Here is a 14,317-nt window from a genome sequence, read left to right on the forward strand (position 1 = left end):
GGTGACTCCCCTCACCTCTGGTGTCCACCATTTGGTTCGGGGGTTACCACCACTACAGGCACAAACTACCTTGCGGCCGCAGCTCAGTGCAGCGGCTTCGGCAGTGGAGTTGCTGAACATGGTCCATTTGGACTCAATGTCCCCAGTCTCCCTCGGAATGCTGTTGAAGCTCTGCCGGAGGTGTGAGTTGAAGATCTCTGCTAGCCTCTGCTAGATGTTCCCAGCACACCCTCACTGTACGTTTGGGCGCGCCAGGTCTGTCCAGCGTCTTCCCTCGCCAACTGATCCAACTCACCACCAGGTGGTGATCAGTTGACAGCTCAGCTTTACCTGAGTGTCCAACACATATGGCCTCAGGTCTGGTGATACGATTACAAAATCGATCATCGACCTGTGGCCTAGAGTGTCCTGGTGCCACGTGCACTTATGGACACTCTTATGTTCGAACATGGTGTTCGTTATGGCCAAACTGTGGTTTGCACAGAAGTCCAATAACAAAACACCGCTCGGGTTCAGATCCGGGAGGCCGTTCCTCCCAATCATGCCCTTCCAGGTCTCGCTGTTGTTGCCCACGTGAGCATTGAAGTCTCCCAGTAGGACAACACAGTCCCCAGGAGGAGCACCCTCCAGTGCCCCACCCAGGGACTCCAAGAAGGAAGGCTGGGTACTCTGAACTGCCGCTCGACACATAAGCATAGACGACGGTCAGGACCCGTTCCCTGACCCGAAGGTGAAGGGAACAAACCCTCTCGTCCACTGGGAGAAACCCCAACATACCAACAGCAAGCCAAGGGGATACCAAGATACCCAACTCAGCCCGACGCCTCTCACCAGGGGCAACTCCAGACTGAGACAGAGTCCAGCCCCTCTCCAGGAGACTGGTTCCAGAGCCCAGGCCATGCGTTGAGGTGAGCCCGACTATATCTAGCCGGTACCTCTCAACCTCACGCACTAGCTCAGGCTCCTTCCCCACCAGACAGGTGACATTCCATGTCCCAATTGCCAGTCTTGGTAGCCGGGGATCGGTCCGCCAGGACCTCCGCTCCTGGCCGCCGCCCGGCTCACATTGCACCCGACCCCTACGGTGTCTCCTGCGGGTGGTGGGCCTGCTGGAAGATGGGCCCATGTCCCTTTTTCCGGCTGGGCCCGGCTGGGCCCCATGGACTAAGGCCCGGCCACCAGACGCTCGTCCTTGGGCACCCTCCCCGGGCCTGGCTCCAGGGCGGGGCCCTGGTAACCCTATCCTGGGCAGGGTAAACTGTTTCCTCGATGGTCTTTTCAAAGGGGTCTTCTGAATCGCTCTTTCTCTGATCCCTGATTTCTCTGATTTGCCATGGGAGACCCTGCCAGGGGGAAAAAGCCCCCAGACAACATAGCCCCTGGGATCACTGGGACACACAAACCCCTCCACCACGGTAAGGTAGCGATTCGCGGAGGGGTCCTTGGAGGGGGCCTCCTTTTATGCCTTTGTGAAAATATTTCATAATGTTTCTGCTGCAGTTTCACACCGCAGAGCCACCCACAAGCAGATCTGGACTCCAACTTCTGTAGAAACCCTGATGGGGACAGCAATGGACCGTGGTGTTACACCACTGATCCTAACACCCGCTGGGAGCACTGCAACGTACCCAGCTGCTTTGGTAAGATTCATACATGTCATTGTGTTTGTTTTGTTTTGTTCAGCTGACATACATGTCTAATTGTCCTCTAGCAGCCATTTCTCTTTCAACAATTGCCATTTGGTTTTTAAAGTATTTAATGTAGCTAATATGTGAAATATAGGCACTACACAATATTCTGAAATACTGAACCTAAAAGGCTGCATGGGCAGATACCACTGGGTGGTTGGCATCTTTCATGCGGTGGTGCCACTGCAGCAGGGCATGGTCTGAGCAGAGGGTGAATGGGATCCCAGGAGGTAGTAATGAAGGGAGTCAATCGCCCACCGGATTGCTAGGCACTCCCTTTCCACAGTGCTGTACCAGGTTTCTCGGTCGTTTAGCTTCCAGCTGATGTACACAACCAGTCGCTCGACTCCCCCTACCTACTGGGACAAAACGCCCCCCAGCCCTTTGTTCGAGGCATCTGTCTGCAGGAGAAAAGGGAGGGAGAAATTAGGTGTGTACAGCAGCAGCTCCCCACAGAGAGCCTGTTTCACCCGCACAAACACCGCCTGGCACTGTCCTGTCCACTGGACCAGATCTGGAGCACCCCTTCGGGTGAGATCGAGCAAGGGGCTGGTTAGGTCGTCAAGCCCTGGCACAAATCGGCCATAATAGCCGGCCCGCCCCAGGAACTGCCCACCTCCTTTTTGGTCTTGGGGCGCAGGCAGGATGCGATCGCCGCTGTCTTCTCCACCTGAGGACACACCTGCCCGCCCCCAAGTGGTACCCCATATACTGTACCTCCCTCAGTCCAACCGCACTCTTCTTCAGGTTGGCTGTGAGCCCCTCCTGCCTCAGGAACTCCAGGACCGCGGCCACCCGCTGCACATGCTCTGCCCAGGTGTCACTGTAGATGATAACATCATCCAAGTAGGCGGCAGCATTCGCAGTCGCACCCAGTCCATGAGGAGCTGGAAGGTATGGAGTGGAGAAAGCCGTCTTTTCCCTGGACTCTCCAGACAAAGGAATTTTCCAGTAGCCCTTGGTCAAATCCAGCGTCGTGAAAAAACGTGCATTGCCTAACCGGGCATGGGGTAAGCATCAAACTGTGACATCTCATTCACCTTGCGATAGTCAACACAGCACCATATAGACCTGTCTTTTTTCACCACAAGAACGATGGGGCTACATCAAGCGCTGTGTGACTCTTCTATTACTCCCAGCTTTAGCATCTCAGCCAATTCTCTCTGAACAATTTGTCTTTTATCTTCAGGTAGCCTGTAGGGCCATGAACACACCGTTACACCAGGCTGCACCAGGCTGTTGCAATGCAGCATCATCTGCTCTCTAGGCCTGTGTGAGATAGTTATCACAATGGAGGGAGGTGGGAATGGTGGAATTTGGTACCTCCGGCTCCAACTCATCTCTTTCCTTAACCAGTCTCACCAGCAAAGCAGTTTTAGCCTCTCTCCATGCTTTAAGGAGGTTGAGGTGATATATCTGTGCGGCTCCTCCCCTGTCTGACCGCACCGCCTCATAGTCAACGTCGTCCACCCACCGTGGCCCTTGGCACTTGGCAAGAAGTTTGGAGCTGGAAGAAGGAAGTAAAACAAGCACTTTAGCTCCCGGTGAAAATTGCCTGAGTCTAGCCCCTCTGTTGTACAGGCTTTGCTGATGCTGCTGAGGCAAATTCTCACGTGACAAACTCCTCAAAGTGTGTAGCTTTGCTCTGAGGTCCAGCACGTACTGAATTTCATTTTTTGAGGGGCTCGGACCGTCCTCCTGCCCACGGCTTCCTGCCATACAGTAATTCAAAGGTAAAAAATCCCATGGAGGCCTGGGGCATCTCCCGCATCTCCCGCACTGCAAACAACTAGGGTCTAACTAGCGATCCCAATTGTGTTCAACCGCATGAAAGAAACTTACGAATCATGGACTTCAAAGTCTTAATCAGCCTCTCCACGTCAGTCTAAGGGTGGCAGATGCTGGTCCAAACAGATTTAATGCCCAGTAATTCATACAGCTCTCTGAGTATGCGAGACAGGAACGACGTGCCCTGGTCAGTCAGTATTTCTTTCGGAATACCGACTCAGGAGATGACCTGAAACAGTGCCCGAGCCAGGCTCTTTGCAGAAATGGTGCGCAGCGGCACTGCTTCCGGGTATCACTTTGCATAATCCACCAGAACTAATACAAAGGGATAGCTACGGGCACTCTGGTGGAATAGCCCAATGAGGTCCATACCAATGCGTTCGAACGGGACCTCCATTAAGGGTAATGGACGCAAAGGTGCTTTTGGAACGGCTGGCTGGCTCACCATCTGGCAATCCGGGCATGACATGCACCATCGGTGCATGTCTACCCAGATGCCCGGGCCAATAAGATCGGGCCATTACTGCTCCAGAGTTTTCTCACATTCCATGTGCCCTGCCATGGGGTTGCAATGAGCCGCCTGGAAAATCATTTTCAGACGGCTCTGTGGCACTAACAACTGGGTGTGTATTTCGTTAGTGTGAGTGGGCTAACCGCAGCCTGTACTGTATGCGTTTTGCCCCAGAATTTTAGCAGCAGCGGTACTATGGGATACCTGTGAACGTCCCCATGCACACATTTTACCTCCACCCACTCCGCCTCCAACAATGAGCTGGGGCAAACCAAGCTTTGGTGGACGAGGGTCTGCGTCCAGCCCATGTCCACCAAGGTAGACACCAAGGCTGGAGCCCCAGCGAAGCGGAACACCTGGCCCACCACTATCATCGGACACTCCCGCCGTAGGTGCCCCAGCCACCTGCACTTTCAGCACTCCGGCCCCAGGGTCTGTTCAGCCCCCCATGGCTCAGAGGCGGCGACAGGCGTTACTGGGTCTCTGGCAGAAAGCAGGGGTACAAACAGGTTGTTGGGGCTCCACACCGGTGCTCACTCTGTCTGTCCGCGCGGAGGTCCCTCCTCCATGTCGCCGGCGGCCTGTAGGCTGGCTGCTCAGACGCATCTCCTCCTGGCCAATGGACAGATGGTCCTCCGCCAGTGTGACTGCCACGTTCTGATCAGCGGGGCTGTGGCAGTTTGGGGGCGTCGGGCAGCCCCTCCACAAATTGCTCCATGACCACCAGGCCCAGCATACAGGCTTCTTCTTCAGTGGGCCCTGGACGCTGGCACAGCCGCAGCCCCATCAGCCACTCCAGGACAGCAGTGTGCCGCTCCAAGTAGTCCTGCAATACCCCCAGCTGCTCCTCCTGCGCAGCCGCCTGCTGTGCGGACATCATCTGGCCCAAAATCTGGAGCAGGCGGGGTGGCCGGGGGTCCGACATAGCACCAAGATTTCGGCACCACTGTGGTAAGGACCCCACGCACACACACAGTTGGCAGTTTGCTCTGTTATCTTTTATTGTCTATGGGCAGCAGATACTGTTGTTTCGGTGCTCTGCTCGCTGGAACAGTCACTCCAAGGCTGCTGCCACACACACGTCCTTCTGCTCTGCTGTCACTGGAAAACCCCAAAAAGATAGCAATGTCATTTAACCTGACCCAGCATACCTGTTTCAACCACGCCACCGTGCCGCCCCTGCAAGCTCACTGTGCCACCCCTCCTCTGCAGCAGGCCAGAGACCACTGTATGGTCTGCAGTGGTGAGAATTACAGAGGAAGAATCTCCACCACTGAAAAGAGCTTCACCTGAAAGTTAAACACTGCTGTAATTTAATTTATTTAATTTAATTTAGTTCCATAAATTCAGATCAGATAAATAATTTACATTAAGAAATTTGTGATAAACATCAATAAATCTATTTCTTTTCTTTTCTAGCATATCTTCTGGAGTGTGTAAATGGAATAGGAACAGATTACAGAGGAACAAAGTCCAGAACAAACTCAGGAAAGATCTGTCAAAGATGGGACTCAAGCTACCCACACAGGCCAAAGTATGTGTTTGCATTTGATTTTACATTATCATTTTATATCTTTGTGAGATTTGTTCTTAATATTTCTGCTGCAGTTTCACACCGCAGAGCCACCCACAAGCAGATCTTCACTCCAACTTCTGCAGAAACCCTGATGGGGACAGCAATGGACCGTGGTGTTATACCACTGATCCTAACGCCCGCTGGGAGCACTGCAATGTACCCAGCTGCTCTGGTAAGATTCATAATTCATCTAATTATGAGTACTGTCAACAACCAATATTCATACATTTCTTTCCCTTAACTACTCTTGTGTTTTTCTGAACCAATGGCCAAACAATCCCTCTCTTTCTTCTCCATTGTTTAACAGTTTCTATCCTTGTAAATAATCTCAAAAGAAATATAGCTCGGTTCTTGTGAAAAGTGACCATGTAAGTTCCAGTTTTATAAATTCACACACTGCAATTGACTAAAAAATGACATCTTCTCACTTTGTCAGACCTCAGACCTGTCAGCCTTCAATATTCTGCTCTTTGTGTCATGGTTCTGGGTCTTTTGTCCCAGTATTTTGCGTTTCATGCCTTTTTGTAGTATTATGTTCTAATTTTTATTGTTTAGGTTTCAGTTAGTTCTGTTTGAGTTTTCTGTTTGCCTATTTAGTTGTCTGTTTAAGGACCCCCCCCCCATGTCTGTCTTCCTCATTATGATGGTTATAATTTCATGTCTTTAATGTGCGAGTCTGTCATGTCCCCTGTGTTTAAGACCCCCTTGCCCTTTGTGCGTCTCTGTGATGTCTTTGTCTCCCTTTGTGTCGCTCTCGTTCCCTCTCTTTCTCGTGTCCCCGCTCTTGTCTCCTCCTCTTGTTTATGTTTCCCCTTGTGTCTCATTCCTTGTCTCTCCCTAGCTGTTATGTTCTGTATTTGTTCTCATCTCCTGTTCCCATTTCCCTGATGTTATGTCAAGTCCGTGTGTCTTAAGTCTGCATCTCTGTATTTCCTGTTTTATTTTGACAGTCTAATTTGTTTAATTTTTCTTCCCCTGTGGCGTCATGTTCATTTGTATCAGCTGTGTTCCCCGTGTGTTTCCACTTCCCTTGTCACCTTTCTGTGTATTTATATGATCTGTTGTCATGCATCCATTGTTAGGTTGTCTGTTGTGTTCACACCCTGTTTCCAGGTATCCACGCATCCACACCAGGTTTTCATGTTTATGTTTAGTTTTTCCACTTTAGGTTTGTTTTGCACCTTTTTAACAGCCACAATAAACAGCCTGCATTTCGTTAAAATCTAGCTACATTCCATGCTTCATTTTGTCTGTGTTTGGGTCCTCTCTCCACACGCAGACTCTGACACTTTCTTAGCTTGGTTTTAGCATCAGCTAACCTAAACACCATCAAAAAGAGCTGTGTGAGTTAAATAGTAAAGTATCCACTATCTAATATCTATTTTGTGTTTCCTCCCTGTAGGGTGACAGAGGTGGTCCTCTGGTTTCTTATGAGCAGAACAGATTTGTCCTTCAGGGACGCCCAGTGTCTACGCTTGAGTTTCTAAGTTTGTGGACTGGATCGATGCAACCATCAAAGCCAACTAAAAGCTATCATCTGTAATGCGGTTGTTGAGGATGTCTTAACATGTATACTTTGTTCTGCTCTGACGTGAACGTTTTTATTAAGTATGGATACACATTAAGTAGAGCATGAAAATTACAAATTTTCTGTTAGAGAAGAAAAATACAAGTTAAACAAAATCAGAAAATCACACTTTATACAAGATGATTTTCGGTGAAATAAAAAGTGGCTATACCGTTGTTTATCTGTTCTGATTTAAAAAGATTCTATTTATTATATTACATTATAACAGCTATCGTGATTGACAAACACTGAGTTTTGAAGAGAAATTTAGGAAAAGTGTTCCTAAGAAAATGAATAAGAACAAGCATGTTGAGATGGATGTTCATGTGGGATTGAACTAATGACAAATGTATTTGAAGTAAAATAGCATAAACTGAATGACATATTAAGTGAAGTGTATTCATATGTGACTGAATGTTTATCTGTGTTGGAATTAGTGACAAATTAAGTACAAGATGGAAGAGAAATAAATGTAATCTAAGTCAATTTGAAGTGTAAACTTTGTTTTATATTATGTATGTGAAAAAGCCAGAGAAAGGAAGGATGATAAGGTGTTACTGGACATCAGGTGATGGTATGTCAACAATGGAGACTGGATGTCCAGAAAGAAAAAGTGGAGAGAGAGGGAGATCCAACTGGGTAAATGAGTATAAAAGAAGGCAACTCGAAACAATCCTCTAGTTTTTGCAATGAAGTGCAGAAGACATCATCTGAAGATTCAGCTCTGGGGTCCATAGAAATTATAGCAAGTAACGCCAGAGGAGCAACCACTCCCAAATACTGTGGACCCACTAATTAGATTTAGAATTTTTGACTTTTTCTCTGCACATTTTTGCTGTTTTAGATTATAAATTCAAGAGGAATTGGATTTCCATTGTTTCCTACTGGATTTAGCTCTAGTGCATTGGTGGCCAAGGCATACTCATTTTCTCCAACTTCTCTCCACTCAAAGATGAGAACAACATCAGCTGTTCTGAAAACTAGCCCACTGTTCATTCATAGTTCAGTGGACTAGTTTCAATCATTGTGGAAAGGTAGTGTTTATAAGGTTGGGGAAACCTGCAGTTAGCTGAGACTGAAGAAGTCACTTGGATGAGTGATGAAACGTTTCTCCCACTGAAAACGCTGTGTTCAGATGAACAGTATCAACCTTTTGGGATTTAGTTACCTGGATAATTGAGCATGCATCAAGACATGTTGAAAGTACTGCTACTTTTGACATGGCAAATGAGATCACTTCATGAAAAGGTCTATGTATGATACAACATGGACCTTAAACCTAAGGATAAAACTATGGATAAAACAGGTATTGTGGTGTGAGGTGAAGATTTTCAGTTTCAGTCCTTGTGTCAGCAGGCCTGAAACGCATGTTAGAAAAAGTGGACAGCTTCATGTTCAGGAAGTGGTGCAGAGGATGGTTGGGATCGCCATTCATGACAGTCACGGCTCTGCATCAGCTGACAGAGGAATTCAAGGCAAGGCAAGGCAAGGCAAGGCAAGTTTATTTATATAGCACAATTCAACAACAAGGTGATTCAAAGTGCTTTACAGAGACATTAAAAACAAAAACAAGTAAAAAGCATGATTTAAATTTGATTAAAACAAACAAACAAACAAACAAACAAAACTGTATATAAAATCAAATATCAAAACAGTAGATAAAATCAGAACAGTAGATAAAATCAGTAGTTAAAAAGTAGGTTTCGAAATTTAAACTTAAGTGTGGATTTGGTGCTTTATTCAAATACAGCTGAGAATAGGTGAGTCTTCAACCTGGATTTAAATAAACTGAGTGTTTCAGCTGATCTGAGGCTTTCTGGGAGTTTGTTCCAGATATAAGGAGCATAAAAGCTGAATGCAGCTTCTCCGTGTCTGGTTCTGACTCTGGGGACTGATAACAGACCGGATCCAGATGACCTGAGGGATCTGGAAGGTTCATACTGGGTCAGGAGGTCACTGATGTATTTTGGTCCTAAACCATTCAGAGCTTTATAGACCAGCATCAGAATTTTAAAGTCTATCCTCTGACGGACAGGCAGCCAGTGTAAAGACCTCAGAACTGGACTGATGTGGTCCACTTTTTTGGTCTTAGTGAGGACTCTAGCAGTAGAGTTCTGAATGAGCTGTAGTTGTCTGACTGATTTTTTAGGTAGACCTGTAAAGATGCTGTTACAGTAATCAAGCCTACTAAAGATGAATGCATGGACTAGTTTTTCCAGGTCCTATTGAGACATCAGATCTTTTATCCTTGAAATATTCTTGAGGTGATAGTAAGCTGATTTTGTTATTGTCTTAATGTGTTTTTCTAAGTTTAGGTCTGCATCCATCACTACACCCAAATTTCTCGCCTGGTTGGTGGTTTTTAGGTGTATAGATTGAAGTTCTCTGGTGACCTGTAATCGTTTTTCTTTTGCACCAAAGACTATTACCTCAGTTTTATTTTTGTTTAGCTGGAGAAAATTGTGGCACAACCAGTCATTAATTTCCTCATTGCATTTACCAAGAGCCTGTACAGGGCCTCGGTCTCCTGGTGACATTGTGATATATATTTGTGTGTCATCTGCGTAGCTATGATAGTTTATTTTGTTGTTCTTTATAATCTGTGCCAGTGGGAGCATGTAAATGTTAAACAGAAGGGGTCCCAAGATGGAACCTTGGGGAACTCCACATGTGATACTTGTCTGCTCAGATGTGAAGTTACCTATTGATACAAAGTAGTTCCTGTTTTCTAAGTATGTTTTGAACCAGTTTAGTACAGTTCCTGAAAGACCTGCCCAGTTCTCCAGTCGTTTGAGTAATATGTTGTGGTCAACTGTATCAAATGCTGCACTGAGATCCAGTAAAACTAAGACTGACATTGTTCCACTGTCTGTGTTCAGACATATGTCATTAAACACTTTGGTCAGAGCGGTTTCAGTGCTGTGGTTCTGTCTAAAACCTGACTAGAAGGCATCATAGCAGGTATTCTGTTTTAAGAAGTAATTGAGCTGTTGAGAAACTGCTTTTTCAATAATCTTACTTAAAAATGGGAGATTTGAGATCGGCCTGTAGTTATTCATTTGTGTCTTGCCAAGATTATCCTTTTTCAGTATAGGTTTAATTACAGCAGTTTTTAGTGATTCTGGAAACACACCTGATATTAAAGAAAGGTTGACGATCTGTAACAGATCTGACTCCAAAGTCTTTGTGACCTTTTTGAAAAAACTTGTTGGCAGGACATCTAAACAGCAAGAGGAGGAGCTGAATGCAGCTTCTCCGTGTCTGGTTCTGACTCTGGGAACTGATAAAAGACCGGATCCAGATGACCTGAGGGATCTGGAAGGTTCATACTGGGTCAGGAGGTCACTGATGTATTTTGGTCCTAAACCATTCAGAGCTTTATAGACCAGCATCAGAATTTTAAAGTCTATCCTCTGACGGACAGGCAGCCAGTGTAAAGACCTCAGAACTGGACTGATGTGGTCCACTTTTTTGGTCTTAGTGAGGACTTGAGCAGCAGAGTTCTGAATGAGCTGTAGTTGTCTGACTGATTTTTTAGGTAGACCTGTAAAGATGCTGTTACAGTAATCAAGCCTACTAAAGATGAATACATGGACTAGTTTTTCCAGGTCCTATTGAGACATCAGATCTTTTATCCTTGAAATATTCTTGAGGTGATAGTAAGCTGATTTTGTTATTGTCTTAATGTGTTTTTCTAAGTTTAGGTCTGCATCCATCACTACACCCAAATTTCTCACCTGGTTGGTGGTTTTTAGGTGTATAGATTGAAGTTCTCTGGTGACCTGTAATCGTTTTTCTTTGGCTCCAAAGACTATTACTTCAGTTTTGTTTTTGTTTAGCTGGAGAAAATTGTGGCACAACCAGTCATTAATTTCCTCAATGCATTTACCAAGAGCCTGTACAGGGCTTCGGTCTCCTGGTGACATTGTGATATATATTTGTGCGTCATCTGCATAGCTGTGATAGTTTATTTTGTTGTTCTTTATAATCTGTGCCAGTGGGAGCATGTAAATGTTAAACAGAAGGGGTCCCAAGATGGAACCTTGGGGAACTCCACATGTGATACTTGTCTGCTCAGATGTGAAGTTACCTATTGATACAAAGTATTTCCTGTTTTCTAAGTATGTTTTGAACCAGTTTAGTACAGTTCCTGAAAGACCTGCCCAGTTCTCCAGTCGTTTGAGTAATATGTTGTGGTCAACTGTATCAAATGCTGCACTGAGATCCAGTAAAACTAAGACTGACATTTTTCCACTGTCTGTATTCAGACATGTCATTAAACACTTTGGTCAGAGCGGTTTCAGTGCTGTGGTTCTGTCTAAAACCTGACTGGAAGGCATCATAGCAGTTATTCTGTTTCAAGAAGTAATTGAGCTGTTGAGAAACTCCTTTTTCAATTATCTTACTTAAAAATGGGAGATTTGAGATCGGCCTGTAGTTGTTCATTTGTGTCTTGTCAGGATTGTCTTTTTTCAGTATAGGTTTAATTACAGCAGTTCAAACAGTGTAATAACGCAAACTGGCTTCACACAGCTACTAAAAGTTTCCTCAGCACTGTTTTTTTTCTTTACAATTTTTTTTATTTACCTGGGCCATGCATTAATAATATTATGACCACAGAATTTCTATCAGCAATTATGATTTGCAATATATTGTGATGCTAAAATCAAAGTGATTTATTGGACTACTTTTAATTTTATTTTGTGAGAACTGTTACACTACAGAGAACTACGTATATGTTCAGAAATCAATAGAAAGAAGTCTATCAGTATTATATCAGTAGTAACTTCACTCACTTTAAACCTACCCAAACCTCACTGCACTCATTCTGTCATCTGTAGAAATGCAAAGAATAAAATGTGTTTTCACTGGCACAATCGCTGTTGGATGTCAATAACAAACAGGTAAAAGAAGTGTTTTTTTAAATGGACTCATATGCATAGCTTTAAGCTGATTTGAGAATGTTTTGCATTCGACCGTTAGTGTGTGTTGTCTTTAAACTGTTTACTGGCTTAGGACAGGTTGAAATATGATTCATGCACAGAAAAAGACAAACAATTTCCTCAGTGAGGCCACTGCAAGTGCAAAATACATGAACATGAATTCAGGTAGATGCATCTATTCAATAACTGCTAGGAAAGGTGAGGTGACCATATTTACTGTACTCACAACATTTATTTAAAAGGTATTCTGATCATTCTTTTTAAGGCAGCAGCACTTTCAAGGCTTTTCTGTAACTAACAAAGTCAGTATAAAGACATGACTTTATGGGAAATGCAACATTTTGGTCAATGCACTGACAAACAAATGTAAAGAAAACCACAGTAGGTGGCAGTGTAAATGCACACACTCACACATGACAGTGATAGAGGAATGGGAATACTCTGGGTTTTCTTTTATAAACACATTTCAGAAAGATAGCATTATTTTAGTATTAATAAAAATATATTCAAAACAGTCATTGTTTCTCTGTGGAGCAATCACTACTCAATGCCAGAAATGTGTACTTGATTAGACCTTTCACTCTGCATCCATAGTACTGGGGACGTTGTTTAGAGCGTAGTATTAGTAATCTGTGTTGTTTCACAGTTGCATTTGGAGTCTTAAGGTCACCCAATGCTTGCATACCAACCTTTGTGGTTCTCTTTGTCCACAGGTTTCAACAAAATGTTAACAAGATCTGAGGTTTAGTTTGTTAGTTTACTTTTATTACAAAACAGTATCAAGGTCTCTCCATGACTGGTCAGGACGCTGTTTTCAGAAATGCTCGTATGAGTTGCATTTGAGTGCAGGTACAAACGCTATACATGTTCATTTGCATTGGAGGACTAAATAACCAAACTGAGGAGACCAGATGCTAGGCTATTAGGAGAGGAATGTTGTCCCATTATTGTCTGATATAGGATTCTAGGATTCTTTCTGGGGAGACAATAACCCGACGGACCAGTTGCAGGAACTGAAAAATGCTAGGTACATGTTTTTTAATTTCATGATTCATAGAATACTACAGATATGTTTGCAGTGTTGAGGAGTAACGGAATACATCTACCGGCGTTATGTATTTAAAATACAAAATATAAGTAACTGTATTCTGTTACAGTTACCGTTTAAAAAGGTGGTATACAGTTACTTTGTTGAAATAAATGGATTACACGGTGGTCTTTTCCTGTATCATATGCTAGGCTATGCCCTCTCTATTTTTGGTAATTCCACGCAGGTGGAAACCCAAACAAAACACGCATTAAGAGGCTCTAATGCCTGGTTCTCAATCTCGCAGCCCATGTCACCTCTACTTGCCGCCCGAATAATGACGCGAAGAAATTATTTTTTAAAATTATTACTAAAAAAATGATGTAATATTAAGGCAATATGAGCAGTGTTACAGGCATAGTCCTAAAGAATGTAGCCTCATGGGTGGTGTAGTCCGTGCTGCAGGGAGAATGTGTGGGACTGCCCCTCCCTTTATGTGTGTGTGAGCACGAGGGAGGAAGAAAGTACAGTTGTCACTGACCAGAAACGGGAGATGGAAGCATGTAAATATAATAATAACCACTGCAGTCAAAAAGAGTGTCTGACGAGCCCAGTTGTAAGTAAACTGTTTAGACTCGACTGTACACTGTGTTCGTGTTTTTCTCCGAAACAATAAGTTCCATTTGAGCAGCCTTTCAACGCCTCTCTCTGTCACTCGCTAGCAAAGTTGACCCAGACAGTAAAGCTAGTTCCAGGTTTTAGCCAGACACGGAACACAACGTATTAGCCAGAAATCTCTTTACTATGGTTCGGAGCTGCGGACCTGTTTTATATACGCGCGGAATAGTTTTCTATTGGAGATCACTGCAAAAAGTGCAGCCTTACCTAATGTCCACCCTACTGTTACTTATTTTATATTAAGATTTCAAAATCTAGTTGGTATTGGTATGGCGAATAACCTTGAGTAATAGTAATAAATCACACAGCAATAGTACATTCATGTAGTTTTAAAAAGCATGACAATATATTAAGTAATCGAAAGTATTCAAAATACGTTACTCTCATTAACCCTTGTGTGGTGTTCGTATTTTTGTTACTCAGCCAGTGTTCATGGGTCTGGTGGACCGCTAGAGTTTTGGCTTTCCAAATTAACACTATCAAACAATTTTATGTTAAATTACTCAAGAGATGTTTACTTCATCCCAATTACAATCCGA

At 44.3% G+C, this 14,317-nt stretch overlaps 1 protein-coding gene across 3 annotated transcripts in view; it reads left to right on the forward strand.

The window, feature by feature from the left end:
* LOC102076100 (plasminogen) overlaps positions 1-7,092 on the forward strand; it is a 53,440-nt gene extending 46,348 nt beyond the window's left edge. For all 3 annotated transcript variants that reach the window (XM_025899223.1, XM_025899222.1, XM_025899224.1), the window contains 4 exons: positions 1,501-1,640; positions 5,407-5,521; positions 5,596-5,735; positions 6,966-7,092. In XM_025899223.1, coding sequence (XP_025755008.1) covers positions 1,501-1,640; positions 5,407-5,521; positions 5,596-5,735; positions 6,966-6,970 — 400 coding nt within the window. In that variant the 3' untranslated portion in view covers positions 6,971-7,092. The remainder of the gene's footprint in view (positions 1-1,500; positions 1,641-5,406; positions 5,522-5,595; positions 5,736-6,965) is intronic.
* Positions 7,093-14,317: the final 7,225 nt, after the last annotated feature.

This window comes from Oreochromis niloticus, linkage group LG15 (genome assembly GCF_001858045.2).
Source record: "Oreochromis niloticus isolate F11D_XX linkage group LG15, O_niloticus_UMD_NMBU, whole genome shotgun sequence".
NCBI classification, from domain to species: domain Eukaryota; kingdom Metazoa; phylum Chordata; class Actinopteri; order Cichliformes; family Cichlidae; genus Oreochromis; species Oreochromis niloticus.